Consider the following 19,931-nt stretch of genomic DNA (forward strand, 5'->3'; position numbering starts at 1 on the left):
GGCGGCCGGCAGCCATGGAACTGGAGCAAGCAGGAGGCTTGGTTGCTCCAGTGATGGAGGAAGCCAAGCTTCCCAACTGCCGTGGCCAGCTCTGAGCTCCACTGAAGGCAACAAAGTTTCAATTATAGAAGATAAATAAACCCCAGATACCTGCTTTCAGCCGGCCATGGCCACGGAGCTGGAGCGAGCAGGAGGCTCCACTGAAGGCAACAAAGTTTCAATTATAGAAGGTAAATAAATCCCAGAAAAAAAAAAGAAAAAAAGGAGAGGCTGGGAGCTTCCATACTGGGGGGCTTGGCCAGCCTGAAAAAGGCCATTAGCCCCTCACCCAGACTGTCCAGGCACTCCAGTGGGGACCCCCCACCCTAAAGGGGGTGTGGCCAGCCTGAAAACAGCCATCAGCCCCTCACCCAGGCTGGCCAGGTATCCCAGTGAGGACCCCCACCCTGATCCGGGACACCCTTCAGAGCAAACCAGCTGGCCCCCACCCATGCACCAAGCCTCTATCCTACATAATAAAAGGGTAATATGCAAACTGACCCTAACAGCAGAATGACTGGGAATGATTGGTCACTATGACACACACTGACCACCAGGGGGCAGATGCTCAATGCAGGAGCTGCCCCCTGGTGGTTAGTGCGCTCCCACAGGGGGAGCTCTGCTCAGCCACAAGCCAGGCTGATGGCTGCCAGTACAGTGGTGGTGGTGGGAGCCTCTCCCGCCTCCTCAGCAGCACTAAGGATGTCAGACTGCAGCTTAGGTCTGCTCCCCGCTGGCAAGTGGACATCCCCCGAGGGCTCCCGGGCTACCAGAGGGATGTCTGATTGCTAGCTTAGGCCCAATCCCCCAGGAGCAGGCCTAAGTCAGCAAGTGGACATCCCTGAGGGGTCCCAGACTGCGAGAGGGCACAGGCCGGGCTAAGGGAACCCCCCCCCCCCCCGCACCAAGTGCACAAATTTTTGTGCACCGGGCCTCTAGTATATCTATAAAAGCCCAGAGACTGGAAAGGCAGAACAACCAGGACAAACAGTGGCTATGACATGCACTGTGGTAGCCAACCAGCCTGATCCAGGCCCCAATTGCAACCCCTCCTCGGCAGACCAAGCCCCCAGTCGGCCCCCAACACCTGAATTAGGGGTAGGGCCAGCCACCAAATGCCCGCAGCCCCTCCCTCCCAAGGGCCTGGCCGGATAAGCCCCCATTGGGGTGAGCCAGCCAGACCCCACCCATGCATGAATTCATGCACTGGGCCTCTAGTATTTTTATAATGTTATAAATAAAAAACAGCTGGTAGAGATCAAATATAGCAAAGTCGAGACCTAATATTCCTCCTTTAAACTTTATTTCCTTCTTTTTTCCCTTCAATTCTTTCTTATTTTCCTTCCTTCTCTAACTCCTCCCTTCCTTCTTCCCTTTGTTTTTCTTTGGTATTGTCTATTATTCTTTCTGGCTGGCAACATATAAGAAAACTATTCTAGCTAATAAAGAGGTAATGTGAAAATTGACTATCACTCCAACACACAAGATGGCCACCCCCATGTGGTCACAAGATGGCCTGCAGGAGGGGACAGTTGGGGGCGATCAGGCCTGCAGGGGAGGAGAGTAGGGGGGGAACCAGGCCTGCAGGGGAGGGCAGTTGGGGGCAATCAGGCCTGCAGGGGAGGGCAGTTAGGGGTGACCAGGCTGGCAAGGGAGGGAAGTTAGGGGTGACCGGGCCAGCAGGGGAGGACAGTTAGGGATGACCAGTCCTGCAGGGAAGGGCAGTTGGGGGCAACCAGGCCTGCAGAGGATCAGGCCTAAATGGGCAGCCGGACACCCCTCAAGGGGTCCCAGATTGGAGAGGGTGCAGGCTGGGCTGAGAGACACCCCCCATGCACGAATTTCGTGTACCAGGCCTCTAGTATTGGTATATAATAGCCATTATCTTACAGGCAACTTTTTCAAGTTTCAGTAGCAAACATATTCGTTTAGGTACAGGGAAATTAGATAGAACTGCAGTATAGGAAAACTTGTCATGGAACCACTTGGTAAGATTATTTGGTTCCTTTTTTAACATATATGTCTACTTTTCACCTTGAACTATAATAGGGAAACGCCTAGAACTGTGCCTGCTACAAAGCAAGTAGAGCAAGAGTAAGCAAAGTTTTACAAAAGAATTTTAATTTAAATACATAGAAGAGTGCTTTCTACAGAACCAAATCATTTTTAATGTTCTTGCATTTACACTGTGTTCCATCTTGTCCTTTGTCATCAGATAGATTTTTTCCCATCTCTTTTCTTTTGAAGCCATTTTCTTGCTTTTTTGGTAAATGATAAGCCATTTTTTTCTCTAAAAGGGTGTGTTTCTAAAACATTAAATAAAATATATTGGTTAGCATCAATCTGCTATTTAAAAATGCAAAACAAATCCTATATAATACAAGTGTAGTATGCATTGTCTCCTCGACCAGGAGTTCGTCTGGGAGTTTGACCAGGAGGAGGGGCCAGCCAGGGGAAGGGAGGGAGGCCCTGGGGAGGGAGGCCCCAGCTTGCAGCATGGCAGTGGTGGCAGGCGGCTGGGGGAAGGGAGGAAGTACCTGGCTGGCAGCCATTACGGATCCTACCAGAGCACGAATTTTATGCACTGGGCCACTAGTATTTATAGTATGATAGTATAAGATTTAAAATAGCACCAGAGTAAGTGGATGCTGGACAGATATGATAGTATATTGGAAATGAATGGTCATTCATGACTTGTAAGGTTACTCTGAGTACAAATCTGAGAGGGATATATATTAAGCATTAAATTTCCATTTGTGGTCAAACATGATAAATATACATATTTAACACATAGATGCAATTTACCTCACTACACATATTCAAGGAACTAGTCCAGTTTCAGATTAGAAAGGGTCTCTTAATCCATAGCTGTCCTGGGAAGCTGAGGGCATTTCTAAATCACCTTCAATTGGAGGATGTCTGAGTGACTTAACCACAGTCATGCAGGCCGACCATAGGTAAACATGACATAATACATGAAATGTGACTTCCCTTTGTGAATCTCGGGGCTAATATTGATCCTGAATGTATCAGAAAGGATATGACTGCACAGAGCAAGAACCCCAGATCTCCTCAGAGGGTTCCCTAGCATAGTCAGCAAGAGACTGGATCAGTACATGCATGTGAAAAACTATCCAAGGCCACAGAAAGGCCCATCCTAAAGGATTAGGGAGAATAGCACTCCTCACCCACCTGTCATGTGTATCCTCAACAGCCACTCTGGAAACATGTTATTCACAGAGCATTGGATAGAGTATTAAAATAGGTATTGTCTCAGTAGTGGGGAACAACTAGTCCCAGATTAAACATGGTTCTGGCTCCATCTAACAAATTTTAAAAAGCAAGTCTTATAGCAAACTGTTCCTAAATAAATTATCTCCATCCAAGGAAAAAGCTAAAAACATTTATAGGAAAATAAAAGTACTCAGCACTCAAAAAAGTAACATTCATTATATCTGGCAACCAATCAAAAACTACTCGGCATATCAAGAAGCAGGGAGATATGACCCTTAAAATGACTAAATCAATCAAAATTGACCCAGAAATGACACAAATGTTAGAATTAAAGAAAATAACATTAACATGGATAACATAATTGCATTCCACATGTTTACAAAGCAGAGACATGAAAGATATACAAAGGTCTAAAATAAAAATTTTAAATATGTGAAACAGTAATACAATGGATACATTTTTAAAAAAGCACAGTAGACAATTCCAAAGAAGAGATTAATTAACTCCTATTGAGGAACAGAAACCATCCAAAGGAAAAAAACTAAGAGAAACAAAATGACAAAATGAAGAGTATCAGTGAGAGATGTGGGACAATACCAAGCAGCCTAATATGTCTGTAGAGAGGATAGAGGGGGAAAGAAGTATTTGATAATAATGTTTATTATCACTGCTTCTATTCTACATTATAGTGGAGGTTCTAGTCCAAGGGTGGGCAACCCCTGGCACGTGTGCCAAACAAGGCACGCCAGTAACTTTCGCTGGCACGCGAAACCCTCTCTTATAATCTTCCATTTACAATTTTTGTGAACATTTGAATGACTTAAATGTTAAATTACAAGGAACTGGCAAGACATTTGATGTTACATTTGGTTACATAAAGGCTTTTGCAAAGAAACTGGAAGTCTTTAAGAGGGATGTGGATGGTGAGAGATTTAGTTATTTCCCAAACCTCAAGAGGCACATCAAAGACCTCCGAAAAGATGACAGAACAGACTGCCAAAGCCTTCAAAAGCTGTTTTTCAACATTATTGAGTCAACTATTAAGCAGTTCTTTTCAAGATTTGCGAAATTCAGAGAACTGGAAGAGACAGCAAAATTCATGAGGTTTCCAGACAGCATGAAACTGGAGGAACTAAACTTACAAATGTTTTCATGGATAGACATGGCTGACTTTGAAATGCAGTTGATTGAATTTCAGAGTAGCTCAATTTGGAAGCAGAAATTTATTGACCTTAGAGTTGACTTGGAAAACATTGAAAAAAAGCGATTAGAGACAGGAGTACCAGAGAGAAGTGTTGAAAACGAACTATTGAGGACTTGGAATGCCGTTCCAGAAAATTTTCTGTTTAAAAAACTTTGCAACAGCATTACTCTCCATGTTTTCACCTACATATGCTTGTGAATCTTTGTTCTCAGTAATGACTTTTGTTAAGTCTTGTAATAGGAGTAGCCTGACGGATGAAAGTAGTAGCTCGTGCATATCTATGAAGTGAGAGGCGCCAATATAATCAGGAGGGTCAGAAGGGGCAGATGGAACAAACGGCACCAGGGTAATCAGGAAAGGTCAGAAGGGGCAGATGAAACAAACAACTTTTATGGGAGACAGCTGCAGCCCGGGAGGGAACTGAAGAACAGACAACTTGATAAGAAACCAGACAGGCATTAACTCACGCGGCGCCAGATCTCCAGTAGAATGACCCCAGATTACTTCCCCCGTTTGCTAGAAAGTATATAAAATGTGCTTAAACTCTTGGTCGGGGCTCGTGGCCGCTGCTCTGTGCTCAGAGTATGCTGCGGGCCCCAGCATGCTGGAAACAATAAACCCTTTGCTTTTTGCATGAGAAGCGTCTCTTGGTTCTTTGTGACAGCGGCTTGCGTCCAGGGCGTTACATTTGGAGGTTCCACCGAGATTAACTGCAGCCGCCTTCGGGTATCAACGTTCCAACAGACGCTTCTTGGGGTAAGTGACGGCGCCTTTTTGGATAAGAATAGCAATCGCTTAGATATTGAGAGCTCGAATTTTGTCTGAAGCCGGCAAATCTGTTTGGTCAGAGTTCTGTTCGTTTGGTGGCTGTCGGGGAGGGGCATGAGCCTCCCCCGCTGTTTGGCCAGTGCTAGCAAATCTGTTCGGTCAGAGCTCTGTTCGTTTGGTGGCTGTCAGGGAGGGGCGTGAGCCTCCCCCGACTGCGGCTGACAGACGTGTCGGGAGGTCGCAGGCCACATCCCCGGGGGACGCCCTGGTGGAGTCTGGAGAGGACCAGGGGCGCCTGGATTCCTCTCGTTTGTTCTGAAACTCTGTTGCCAGCTGGGTCAATTGGCTTTGAAAAACCTTCTTTTTGGATCCTTCGATTTTTGTCCCAACGCGTTGTGTCTGTCCTTGTCTTTTGTTCTTTGTTTCTTGTCGTTGGTGTGTTGGTGTGTGTGTTCTCTCCTCCACCCTCTGCTCCCTCCCCTCCACCCTCTGCTCCTCCTGGACGGACGTTGTGGAATGGACTCGGACTGCTCCTTTGGGTATTGTGATTGATCAATTCAAGGAGATTGGGGGAGGCTTTAGAGCTCCCTCAGAAATTGGGAAGTTGTTAGGAATTAAATGGATTGTTTAAACTCTGAATGAATGTCTGGTGAAAGTATGTGAGTGTAAAGACGGGGGGGGGGGGGGCGCAAGCGTGCGGGAGTGCGGTGCGCGGTGACCGCAGCCCTCGCCCCGGAGCCCGGCCGCGCCGCGGGCCCAGGCAGCTCGGCTGCAGCGGCGGCCCCGGGAGCTCGGCCTCCGGCCCGGTCGGCGGCGGGCACTGGGCCGGAGCTGGAGCCCGAGCGGTGCAGCCTGGAAGAGGCCGGAGGCCGGGAGGGGCGGCGGCAGCCCGGGCGGCCCAAGCCCCGCAGCTTGGGCCTGCGCCCGGCGCCATGGGCGGCGGTGCGCCTACGGGGGGCGGCCCTGGGGGCTCGGGCCGGGCACGGACTCGTTCGCGGAGCCTGGCTGCGGCGGCGGCGGCAGCGGCCGGCGGTGGCCGGCGTTGGCCGGCGTTGGCCCCGGGCTTGTGGCGAGTGAGTGGAGCCAGGTGGAGCGCGGGGGGGGGGCGGGGCCGGCGCGTCGCTTGCGGGAGGCGGGAGCAGCGAGGCCCCCGTCGGCGTCGGGTCCGGGGGAAGGTCTGGGAAAGGTCCCGCGCGGAGCCCATGGGCCGGACACCTGGGGGCGGCGCGGCTACTCTGGACGGGAGCAGGGCTCTTCCCATGGAGATTGCGCCAGCTAGATGACAAAAAGTCCTTCTTGTAATTGAAAAGTTTTAAAATGTGTCTGGTATTTCTGTTCACGTGTAAAGAGAAAAGCTGGTTTAAAACTAATGCGCGCAATTGTCCTGTTTTTGGACATTTAGATAGAGTTTTGAACTAGAGTCTCTTCACACATGTACAGAATAAAACCCAAGACTGATTATTTCCTAAGGAAAATGGCTAATTTTACCCAGGGAAGCAATGCAGGCTTGTTCTAGCAACAAGCCTCCAAAAGAAAATTCAGTGAGATTGCCTCTGTTACAAAATTTGCCAAAGTAAATGCCTTAATAATAATAATTGGATTTGAATCTCAAGAAATTATGTAGCTACAAATTTGCCTATTGACTTTCCCCAGAGAAAAATGGTGGTTTTAAAGTCAAGGGCTGGGCCAGGCCTGTTTGCCAGCCTCAGGTGTGGTTTTCCATAGCTGCTGGGAACTTGAGACCTTAAAGTTTGCTGAGTCAAACAATAAAAAAAAACATTCATCTAGGTATTTTGAAGTGACATAATATACAATATTAATCTGAATGTGCCTCGTACGAAATCTAGAGGGTAGAATTGAATCTGTTGGTTAATTGTGTCTTGTATTTTTGAAGTTTACGAGAAGTCGCTGACCACAGAGAGACAGACAGCTATCCCAAGATGACGTCAACAAGGCCTGTATACTCACAAACTGATAATTGCTAGCTGTGGTGATTCAAAGTTTTAATGGAGAATGTTATCTATCTTTATTGTTTAAGTATATGTCTTTGTTGTTTAAAATTGTTTAGCTAGTGAAATTTTTGTTTGTGTCTCTAAAAAAAATGATGAATGTATTGCTAATCTGAGGAATGTTAATTACTTACATGTCACCTTAAAAATTAATTAAGGCTTAGAGTTCTAACTAACTGGAATGTACAGCTTTGGTGTGATGGAGGAAGGTAAAAAAATACTTAATGGAAGGTCTGAGGCATGGTTATGCATTTTTGAAGGACATAGAAAGAAGGTTTAAAGGCTAACCTAAAAAAATAAAATTTATAAAGATTGTGTATGTAATAAAAAGAAAAAGATAAATGTTAAAAGAAAGTTAAATGCATGATAGGCCAGTAAGCTGGGACAAGTAGAATAGGGAAACTAAGCAAAAATCCTGTCTTCCCTAAACCAAAGACATTTGGAGTAAATGCTTTGCATTTGCCTCCCTAAACAAAGGTTAAATCGTTTATGTCAATCTGATTAGTGTCATTTGTTGTCCACACCCAGGGACAAATGAAGTTAGAAAATAAGCCTTATTTTGATTAATTCTTTTATTCAGGAGGAGCCAACCCGGTCCCTCCCTGCAACATGAATGATAAAATGTATGTTAAGAAATTTTAAAATTGCTCAAAACTCGCTGCCTTGGGTCCAGTTCTGCGTGTGTAAGAAGGGACAGAGTAAGGTTTAGTAGCAGGAGTGGAGAGGCAGGCAGGGCAGGAGCAGGCCAAAAGAAGCTGGCAAGGCCATCCAAACCACCCAGCCGCTATTGGCCAGAGCCGCCTGAGGCAGACCTCCTCGGACTGGCAACAGCTGACTCTGACTAGGACAGGCTGGGCTCTTTCCAACTGGGCCCCCATGAACCGATGGTCGAAATGAAAATCGGGGGCCAGACTGTGAACTTTATGATTGATACAGCGGCAGAGCACTCGGTAGTTACTCAGAAGGTAGCTCCCCTCACCATTATTGGAGCTACCGGGACCACAGCTGCAGACTGTTCTGCTGCCCCCGCCGATGTCAGTTAGGCGGCCATCAGGTGGTTCATGAATTCCTGTATTTGCCAAATTGCCTGGTCCCTCTAATGGGCAGAGACCTTTTAGCCAAAATGAAAGCAGAAACCACTTTTGCCCCAGATGGCTCAGCACAGCCCTGCCTCGGTGAAGAGACCTCTTCAATGATCCTGCCCTTAGCAGTGCCGAGGGAGGAAGAATGGAGACTTTATACCCCCCCCCAGCCAAAGGCCCCCACATCTGTTCCTGTCAGGCCCCCATCAGGGGACTTGGATGATGTTCCTGTTATCTGCTCAAGAGCCCAAGACTGTAAAGATACTTGTTCACTAAAAAGATGTAAGTATGTTTGTAAACTCCTCTGTCTGTTTGTTTACTGGGAACTTTGATTTTCTATGTGATATTCTGTGCTGGGTTGGGATTTTGAAATTCTAGTCTGATTGGGACATTTAAGGATGGGGCTCACAGTTCCTCAAGGCAAAGACTTAATGGGCCTTTCCCCCTGCCTGTGAAGGAAGATAATGGGCCTTGAAATCTGTAAAGATAGACGAAAATGAAGCTGGTCAGGCCCCACCCCCTATCATTCCTGACTTTCTTGCTGCAAGAATTGTCTCTTTTCTTGAGAGGGCGCACGAGGACATTTGGCTGCGCCTCGGTGCCACCCAGGAGACTGGCCCAACCCCAACTCCTCATCAGCACAGACCAGGAGATTGGGTCTACATCAAAAGGCACCACCTGGAGCCTCGATGGAAAGGTCCCTACACCCGACTCCGTGGTGCTGACGACCCCCACCGCTCTCAAGATAGACGGCGTCTGACCTGAGTCCATCACACCCACGTCCGGTCAGCGGACCCATCCATGATCCGGAAAGACTTCGTCAAGCTACGGCGTGCTCGACCTGCCTGATGCTGGTAACATTGAATAGACTTAGATAATGCCTGCATCTTCATGGACATGGCTCCAAAGAGACAAAGACAATTTATAGAATCACATGTTTAATAGCAGAAGATGTGGCTGCCTAAAGCGGCCATGATGCCTATATTATGTTTCATTGTGTTGATATGTCACATTAACCTTTAATTCTCTTGCAGGTTTGAATGTATATTGGCTGTCCTGGAAGGGTACTATGTGGGGTGAACCCCAAAAAGTAAAGGGTGCCTAGCTGCCAAGAGGGCAGGTGCCCACCTGGGCAGGGAACAGTGCCCATCAGGTTTTGGTCTCTGTTGAGAGACAGCTAACAGTTGGCAGCCTGTGTACTGCTTGCAGGCCTTTATGACCATGCCCATGTCAGGGGTAGTCTGAAAAAAAAAAAAGGCCTGTTTAGAGTGAAAAGTCTGAAGCATAGTTATACATAAAAAGAAAGTTTAATGCCAACAATTAAAAGGAATTGGCAAGGAAAGTCAGAAAATCTTAGAGTAGATCAGTATGTCTTTCTTCTTATGTAATTCCTCCGAAATTTGGCGATGCTAACATGGCAATACGTTTCTTTGCATAGATTCAATAAGACCGGTTCCTAATAGTGGTTTTATTAACGGAAAACTTTGACTAGAGTATCATGTTTTAAAGAGCCCTGTCTAAGCTCTAAAGACTTGAAGCCAGTAAAAATGCCACGAAGGAAGCCTGGTATTCTGCTTGGAAGCCCTGAAGATGGCTGGCGCTGGAATGTCAGGCCGATGCCCTACCATCACTGGCGGTTGGTAAGAGTAAAAGGGGAGCAGTAGGGATGCCTCTGCATTCCTGCGGAGCCCCCACACGCTCTGGGCCGCAACAAGTAGGAGGGCTACTGAGATGGGCTTAAAGCCTGGAGCGTGGGCTCAGGTGGAATTGCTACAGGTGAAGAATTCACCTAACTCAGCAGATACTGCAGGCGGGCCTGATGGCAGCTGGGTGGCGTGGCTTCCTGGCCCTACGAGGCACATTAAGATTCAACCATGAGATTCCAGCAAAGGTAGTCAGTTACCATTCTTGTTGTGTTTATGCAAACATCAGGACAGTAGATAAATTAATCTTAATTTGGCTTTTTGATAGCCATGGAGGAATTTTAAGAAGAAAAATCCTATTTCAATAGAAGTTGCTAAAACTAAAATAGTTTCTTTCCCCTCCACCAGACCATTTGTTAAAATATGCCCAGTACGAGCCTCTAGCAACGGTGGAATCAGTCCGTCTCCCTCACATCACTCTCAGAAGTGGTCTTACAGAACAGACGAGGTTTAGATCTCCTGTTCATGCAGGACGGCGGGCTCTGTACAGCCCTCAAAGAAGAATGCTGTTTTTATGCCGATCATACAGGGGTAGTAGAGGAGTCCATGACCAAACTTCGGCAGCGGCTGGCCGAGCGACAGAAGGAAAGGGAGGCGCAGAAAAGTTGGTTTGAATCTTAGTTTACACAGTCGCCATGGTTAATGACCCTCTTATCAGCAGTTGCTGAACCGCTTATAATCCTGTTGTTAATCCTCTCTATAGGACCCTGTATTATAAATAAAATTATGGAATTCATACAACAGAGGGTAGAGGACATTAAGCTCCTTATTATCAGGCAACAATACTCAGCCTTAGCTGAGCCTGAAGGTCTCTAAGATTAGAAACCGTCCACAGAAAAAGGGGGGAATGAGAGGCGCCAATATAATCAGGAGGGTCAGAAGGGGCAGATGGAACAAACGGCACCAGGGTAATCAGGAAAGGTCAGAAGGGGCAGATGAAACAAACAACTTTTATGGGAGACAGCTGCAGGCAGGGAGGTTACGGGAGATGGCTGCAGCCCGGGAGGGAACTGAAGAACAGACAACTTGATAAGAAACCAGACAGGCATTAACTCACGCGGCGCCAGATCTCCAGTAGAATGACCCCAGATTACTTCCCCCGTTTGCTAGAAAGTATATAAAATGTGCTTAAACTCTTGGTCGGGGCTTGTGGCCGCTGCTCTGTGCTCAGAGTATGCTGCGGGCCCCAGCATGCTGGAAACAATAAACCCTTTGCTTTTTGCATGAGAAGCGTCTCTTGGTTCTTTGTGACAGCGGCTTGCGTCCAGGGCGTTACAGAAGGTCATGAAATATAAACCTGATGTAAAATCTCGGTCATCAGTGATGCAGCAGCAAAAGTCCCACTGATAATATCAAATGGAGACATAAAGTTTTCTGTTGGACTATCAGTGTACATGTATACATTAAAAAATAAATGTATTTTTCATCATCATATACTGTGTTTTTGTCGCTCAAATGAATTTTATTTCTTAAAGGTTCTTCACATACGTACACCTTAAGAGATATCAAGTAGGCGTAACATGTTCTCAAAAAATTAGGGTTGGCACCCAGAAGAATTTTGAGTCAGAGATTTTGCTGGTTTTGGCATGCACTCACAAAAAGGTTGCCCACCCCTGTTCTAGTCCATACAATCAGGCAAGAAAAGAAATACAACGAGAAGAGAATTTGAAGAGAAGAAATAAAACTACCTTTATTTACAGACCATCTGATCATTTGTGTAAAATATCAATTTGAAACAGGAATTTTAGGGGAATACAGGCAGGCTTAGGGAATTTTTAGAATTGGAGTCTATGGAAAAAAAACACAGGGATACAGACTGGGAGAAGGTACATTTTCATAACACAAGGAAGCCAGGCATGGTTACATCTCCATAACACAAGGGAGAGGCAACAGCTACATCTACATAAGATAAGAGAACTGGGAGTAGCCAATAGGACTATATTTACAAAATAAAGAAGGAGGAAGAAAGCCCAGAAGGAATAGGAGGACAGTGAGGGAGGAAGGCCTCCAGTTACTATAGTAACAATTTGAAAGGGAATATTGACCAATCAAAGGGGATATCAGGACGCAGGAACTGCAGCCTCTATAAACCATGGACACAGGAAATCTGTGGGACTCTTGCCCCTCCCTATGTGGGAGTCTGTACCTGTTCTTTAATAAATTTCCACCTTTGCTATACCACCTTCTGTCCATGGATTCATTCTTCAACTCCAGTGGACAGAGAATTTGGGACATCCTGCCCAGGGGAACAGCGAGTATTCCAGTCCAAAAATACCATATCAAATTGGCATCTGGGAAAAAACTACTAGAACTAATAAATAATTTTTAATAATGCAGAATTCAAGGTGAATATAAAATTGTTTTCCTTTTTCTTTTCTTTTTAAAATATATTTTATTGATTTTTTACAGAGAGGAAGGGAGAGGGAGAGTTAGAAACATTGATGAGAAAGAAACATCGATCAGCTGCCTCCTGCACACTCCCCACTGGGGACATGCCCGCAACCAAGGTACATGCCCTTGACTGGAATCAAACCTGGGACCCTTGAGTCCGCAGGCTGACGCTCTATCCACTGAGCCAAACCAGTTAGGGCTAAAATTGCTTTTCTATATACTAATATCTAATTTGAAAAAAAATACAAATTATAATAGTAAAAATTATGAAATACCTAGGGATGAATATATCAAAAAGATGCGTAAGATTTGTACACTGTAATCATCTTTAGAAATAAAGGGATTGTAGGAGAAAAAATGGTGGTTGAATAGGCAGACTTGTTGTGCACCTCCTCCTGAAGTATGGTAACAATCATCTCAGGTAGAAACTGTAGTTTAACTCTAACCCTGCTGTTTGGTTTCTGTACTTATTTGCTTGCGAAAATAATAGAAAAGTTATTTTAATTCCTGGATTATATAAATCACCCCATTCGATTAAATACCCTATTGATTATGTGAATATCCCCCATTGGTTGTGGTTATACTGGTCTTAGAAAGCACATTCTCCTTTACCTGGGAAGGACAGCACAATTATTCCAAGGGCTCCAGTTAACGTGTCCCTGTTGACTCAGTGTTCTGGGGACCCAAAAACTGTAATTTAGATAACATGCTGCTTCTGCTTCTGTAAACTGCTTTTTGCAGACGAGGTTCCTCATTCCAGACCCGAGGGCTCTAGATAATGTGTTTCTGTCAATTCAGTGATCCGGAGACCCAAAACTATAATTTAGATAACATGCTGCTGCTGCTTCTGCTTCTGTAAACTGCTCTTTTGCAAATCAGGTTCCTCATTCCAAACCTTGGGATGTAACCAATACCTTTGTGATTTTTGCCTATATAAATCTGGTTTTGCAGCCATCTCATCTGTTAGGTCGGAGAGAGCCCAGGATCAGATACATGCAGACATGTGATGAGATAATGGACCTTCCCTGGATTTCTAACAGATCAGCGTGCCAGACACAGATGCCGGCTTCTCCCTGAATCCACAACGACCCCCACACAGCTACTGACTCCTTCCTGAATACCCTGCCGACCCCCTGTGGCAGGGACTTCCTCAGTTCATGCCCCCCGCCCCTCACCCAACTGCAGTATAAAAAAGAAACCTCCCTCCCTGTTGGCCTGAATCCACGGGCCCTGTCTTTGGGGTTGGTGGGTCGCCCGGGGACGCAGAATAAAACCTTTCCTTTCTTTTCTAATTGACTCAACTCTCTTTATTTCCTACACATTCTCCTGAGCCACCTAACCTAACATTTGGTGCCAAAACTGGGTGGCATGAGCACTCCATTTGGCCATCCCTCCACGGCTCTGGATCCCGCCTCTCCCTCCTCGTGGCTCTGGATCCCTTAGGACCGCATTTCTTCAGCTTGGCAACCTTTCCCAGTTTGGCAACATCAGCGGTGAGTCCCGCCCCACCCCTGTGCCAGTCCCTTGTGGTCACCCCGCCCACCGGCGTCTCTGTCCGTAAAACATGGCCACGTCAGAGATTGCCTTTCCAGACCCTTCCAGGAAGGCTCCTCCGGACCTCGGGAGGTAATGGAGACATCCCTACCTCCCCCAGTCCCTCCATCCGTCTGTAGCTGGGGTCAAATCGCTAGGACGCTGGCCTTTGGCCCCCGCTACAGGCCATAGGTATTGAGCACGGGGAATCCAAATTCCAAACCATAGCTGAGCACACCTCTAGGGTGCCTGCCCGCCAATCTGGCTAAACACTAGGCCTGCCCCGGACCTGCATCCTATTTCTGTAAGGTAGCATGGCCTCAGTATGAAAACGGGACTTTGACTTTACCGTCCGTACCAATCTCAGTAATTTCTGCCAGCAAACCAGGAAATGTGCCCAAGTCTCTCTCTCTCTCCACCCCATCTGCGTCCCTGTCCCTTCCCCCAAAGTTCCTTCTGCCTTCTCTCCTCGGTCTGTCCTCACTCCTCCCCCCGGGCTGTGGCCACACTGCGCCGCACGCTGCTGAGCCGCGGTGTCTGTGGTATGTGTGTGGGGGGATCAGCACCAGTGCTGGCACCATCATCGTCATCGTCATCGTCATCCCCGCATCCTCCCACCCCCCCCACTGGAGACCACCACCAATTCCCCCGGCAATGGCCACCCGTTCTCTTGCCGGCTGGTGCTCCTATCCGTCCACATCCTCTCCTCCTCCCTCCCTGTTGGACCCTCCTCCAGCAACGCCTTGTCCGCTACCTACTGACCCCGCCTCCCTTCTTCCGCCCGCACCAAGCTGGTAACTCAAACTGCCGGACGACAACCCCGAGCCCCTCCACAGCACCGCGCATGCTGCGCCCTCGTCCTCGGGCGCAGGTGGTCCATCTGCCTGCCTCACCGCCATTGGGAAGCGGTCTGCTGGGCCAGGTTGGTGCCATGCCGCCCCCTGTCCTCCTCCCTCCACTACCCCGCTCCAGTGATGCCTTCTCCTCTTTGTGCTGACCCTCCCCACTTTCCACCCACAGCTGCGGGCCGCAGCAGCCACTGCAGGAGCCTGAAACTCAATGCCAGGCGACTGCCCCCTCCCCCACCCCTGCCTGCTTCCCCAGTCAGTTGTTCGCAGGCTCCTCCTCCCCTCTGCCCAACCCCTGGGAGGTTGCAGCTTCTGAGTACGATTGAAAAGTGGCTGGTGTCCTTCTTGCCAACCCCAGCTTGTTCGCCTGCCCAGGATCATTTATCTCCACCTCTCCCGCTCTCCCCCTGTGTGCTCGTGTTCATTCTAACTGCCCCTTGTGTGCTCGTACTCATTCTAACTGCCCGCCTCGCCACGTGCACTCTCCGCCAAATCTCCAGCAATTGAATTCACAGGTGGCCAGCCAGTTCCCTTTGCAAGAGGTTGCAGCTGGGAAGGATTTTATCCGGACAGCCACTCTCTCTCACTCTTCTGATCGTCCTCAAATTGAAAAACGCCTCGCCTCTTTCTTTTCAGACCCTCTTAACCAGCAGCTGCCTTCTCCCCTATCCCTGAGAGCCCAAATCCTGAGAACGTGAGCTATTTCTTCGCCCATTCTACCCCTGAGGGAGGCAGCAGGGACTGAGGGCATAGTCTGAATCTATGCCCCCACTCTCTACGTCCAGCCTCACAGAATGAGAGGCATCTCAGGTCCTTTTCCACTGACCTGACCACTTTTACCGTAAACTTAACCTGACCTTTAATGTCCTTAATAGCCCTCAGACCCCAGTCCAAGATCCAGTGAACATGGTCTTTAAGGTTAATGCCCGTGAGGAGCAGGCAGAATCAAATTGGGAGGCCTGCCTTCAACAGAAGGTAGACCTGCAAACTTGGTTGCAGCCCTGCGGCTGATGGCAGCCGACATGGCCCCAAGGGGGCTGTGCGCGGTGGGGGTGCAACAAAAGGAACGCCACCGGAGAATGCTTCAAATGAGGAAATGAAGGCCACTGGGCAAAGCAGTGCCCCTGGCCCCGGGTTCCAACCAAGCCCTGCCCGGCGTGAGGTCAAAGCTGCCACTGGAAGAGTGACTGCCCCTGGAAAGGTGGCGGGCCCTCTGCACCCTAGCGTGGAGGGGCCACCCTTCCAGGTCATGACCCGCCTCTGGCCATGCTGGGACTGGCTGAAGAAAGAAGACGCCCTGACACGATGACCCCCACCACCCTCGCCTAGCCCAGAGCTGCGCTGAAGGCAACGGGTCACCTTCCTGGTCAACACAGGGGCTACCCTCTCTGTCCTGCCCTCCTTGTCAGGGCCCCTTTTTCCTTCCAAGATCTCGGTCATGGGTACTGACAGAAAATCCACCTGCCCGCTGACCACCGGACCCCTTACCTGCCTCCATGATGATAGCCCTATAACCCACTCGTTCTTAGTCATGTTTTCATGTCCCATGCCCCTTTTAGGACGAGATATTCTCACCAAATTAGTGGCCACTCTGCAGCTCACTCGGAGCCCTTCAGCCTCCCTGCTCCTTCCACTCCTGGCCCCCTCCCTTCACAGGGAGGCCGATCCTCCACTACCAGGCATCCCGTTATGGGGCCCTGTGGTCCCAGACCACGGTCGCCTACTCAGTCTCACTGTGAACACCTTATCTCCTTATCTCCTCCACAACTGTCCCCTCCTCTGAATAAGAAATGTTCTCCTTCCTCAGTCTCACTGGGTACTCTCACCTCCAGGTTCACAACTGTAGTCTTCTTGCAAACCTCCTCTACGACATGACATGGCGAAGGGACCCCCTCACTGAGCCCATAGATCCCAAGGCCAACATCCTCATCCCTTTAAAAATATATTTTTTGATTTTTTACAGAGAGGAAGGGAGAGGGATAGAGAATTAGAAACATCGATGAGAGAGAAACATCGATCAGCTGCCTCCTACACACTCCCTACTGGGTATGTGCCCGCAACAAAGGTACATGCCCTTGACCAGAATCGAACCTAGGACCCTTGAGTCCGCAGGCTGACGCACTATCCACTGAGCCAAACTGGTTAGGGCATCCTCATCCCTTTAATGCTCTGAAAACTGCTCTGACCTCGACGCCTTCTCACCCCATCCCTCTCCACCCTTCGCAAAGGAAACTTCCTTGAATGCACTGGTTTATCTAACAGTCTGGCTATTATCAGAAACTGAGATCATTATCTCTGGAAAAAATACGGCAACTTTAAAATCCAAGCAGCTAGAGGCCTGAGAACAGGCTGCGCAACCTGCTCCCTCCCTCCCCCTGCCTTTTCTCCAGCCTCCAGGTCCCTGGCTTCCACTGCCCTGTCCCTTTCTCTTTTCCCTTGGATAACAGCGCATTCTAACATTCCCTCCCACTTTCACTGCAATACCTACCTCTCTCAGGCTCACCAAATGCCTCCCACCATCCCCGAAGAAGATTCAGCGACACCATCCAGGACCTGATGACCCATCATTCCTTATAGGCTCTTACCTGGCAAGGGACCCTCCAATTTTTACTCCAGAAAAAGCTCAGGTTTTTAATATTTTCAGGTGAAATGGACATGGAATGATGAGGAAGTCATCAAGTCTACTGTCTGGGATGGGAAATCCTCTAGTGTCACTCTCTATTTACGAACCCTGGACCTACTCCTATGCCCACCCTCATCAACACAACTTCCATCTACTTTCTAACATCAATCCCGCACCCTCTACATCCTGCTGGATTTGTCTGTCACTGGCTCGAACCCTCATCATAGCCACTCAGTTCCAACGTATTGAATCATCTAACTAAACTCTCTGTAGAAATTCACAGCTCCTGGCTGAACCTCCTGCCCACAGCCTCGACCAGAATCCGGGCTACACCAAGGAGCCCCACCTTCTTGAGCCCTTTTGACCCTTCTTGCTCAACCACCGTCTCCTTACTGATCCCCCTCCCCTGGGTACTTATCTTCCATATCTTAATCAGGCAGCTGCTCCGAGAACACGCTGACAGGTTTCTGCCCAAGCCAGAGCCAACCAACCAGGACTCCCGAGGACCAGCCCTTCACCCTGGTGACTCGGTCCTCCTTAAGAACCTACATCCACAAGCCTTGGAGCCTAGGTGGATGGGACCTCACACTGTAATCCTCACAGCCCCCACCACGGCCAAGCTGCTTGGTGACCCGTCGTGGCACCACCTCTCCAGGCTCAAGGGGACCCTGGAGCAGCATGACTTCTATAAATGTGAGGTGTTGGGCCCCACTAAGGTCCGCCTTGGTCGCCCTCCCCCTCCTCCTGGCCCTGAGCAACCTACACCCACCCCGACCCGATTATGTGTGGAGGTTCAAGGTCCGTGAAACCTCTACCAGATGGCAAACAAGTCACCCGGCAGGTAGGATCTCAGGACTGCCTGCTGGTCAGATGCCAGACAAAGATCCTGATGGCTGTTGACATCTGGTCAGTGGTCAATGGTGGCCAACCCTATGTCTGTTTTGCTTACGACCAGCGGAACCCAGACAGGTGTAATCAAAATGTCAACACCTATGGGGGTTGCCGCTGGAGAGACTGTGTCATCCATGATGACTATAATGAGGTCAGGGGTGGCCTCCTTTTTTCCCTTTGGGAACCCAAAACTCCAGAGCCCACCCTGCTCCCACAGATGTGCTACCAGACCAGTAATCCAGTAACTGGGGGATGAGTCACTTGGAACTGCACCCAAAACCACACCGCAGCCAGTCTCACCAAGGCCAGCCCGGGTACCTTTTTTTGGTGCAACAGCAGCTTAAGCAACTGCGTGAACTCCTCTGACCCCGGGCCTTGCTTCATGGTCACAGTAGTTCCCCAACTAACCTTGTATGGAGAGTCAGAGCTCGCCTGGTTGCTCCCTCCATCCCACCCCCAGGCCCACCAGGCCGTCTTTCTCCCTGTCATGTTAGGGGTGAGTATCGCTGCCTCAGTAGGCCTCACTGGGGAGCCCTCGGGAACAGTCTGGTCACTGCTCAGGACTTTAATGACAAGCTCCAGTTAGCCCTGGAGTCTACTACCACCTCTTTTAGCCTCCCTACAGCGGCAAGTGACATCAGTAGCCCAGGTAGCCCTACAGAACCAGCACGCCTCAGATCTTCTGACTGCAGAAAAAGGAGGAACCTGAATATTCCTTCAGGAAGAATGCTGCTACTACATCAACAAGTCCGGAGTAGTGGAGCAAAACGTGCAGACCCTGACTAAGCTGAGTGAAGAACTACATGCAAGACACTTCCAAGACAACTCTCCTTTCGGCTGGTTCCGAAGTCCCTTAGCTACCTGGGTCCTACCCATGATAGGGCCCCTGATTCTCATCTGTGTCTTTTTTCTCCTAGCCCCCTGCCTCCTCAAGTTCATCCGCTCCCAAAGAGATGTCATGGGTGACTGTGAATCAGCTCCTGCTCCATCCCTACACTCGGCTCCCCTCTGATGTGCCTCTGCCTGACCCTGGCCTTTAAAAAAAAAAACCCTCGTGGTCCCTGGTCAGCTGGAAGCAGTCAGAACAAGTCAGCGTCCCCTATCACCAAAAGGCCAGGATGTTAGGTCGGAGAGAGCCCAGGATCAGATACATGCAGACATGTGATGAGATAATGGACCTTCCCTGGAATTTCTAACAGATCAGCGTGCCAGACACAGATGCCGGCTTCTCCCTGAATCCACAACGACCCCCACACAGCTACTGACTCCTTCCTGAATACCCTGCCGACCCCCTGTGGCAGGGACTTCCTCAGTTCATGCCCCCCGCCCCTCACCCAACTGCAGTATAAAAAAGAAACCTCCCTCCCTGTTGGCGCGAATCCACGGGCCCTGTCTTTGGGGTTGGTGGGTCGCCCGGGGACACAGAATAAAATCTTTCCTTCCTTTCTTTTCTGATTGACTCAACCCTCTTTATTACCTATACCGCCTCCTGAGCAACCTAACCTAACATTATCCCTGCGAGATTTGGAGTGCATGGCCCCCTCGTAGTCCCAGATTACAATAAATGTGACTCTTTAATTCGACTTCTTGAGGTGTCCTTCTGTGA

General features: G+C 48.9%; 1 protein-coding gene across 1 annotated transcript in view; it reads right to left on the reverse strand.

Moving 5' to 3' along the window:
- Positions 1–2,186: 2,186 nt before the first annotated feature.
- Positions 2,187–19,931, reverse strand: part of LOC139014170 (fibrous sheath-interacting protein 2-like) — a 134,295-nt gene continuing 116,550 nt past the window's right edge. The window contains exon 9 of the mRNA XM_070421060.1: positions 2,187–2,345. Coding sequence (XP_070277161.1) covers positions 2,187–2,345 — 159 coding nt within the window. The remainder of the gene's footprint in view (positions 2,346–19,931) is intronic.

This window comes from Myotis yumanensis, unplaced genomic scaffold, assembly GCF_028538775.1.
Source record: "Myotis yumanensis isolate MYYU_CA2020_CCGP unplaced genomic scaffold, mMyoYum1.0.hap1 SCAF_1, whole genome shotgun sequence".
NCBI lineage: Eukaryota > Metazoa > Chordata > Mammalia > Chiroptera > Vespertilionidae > Myotis > Myotis yumanensis.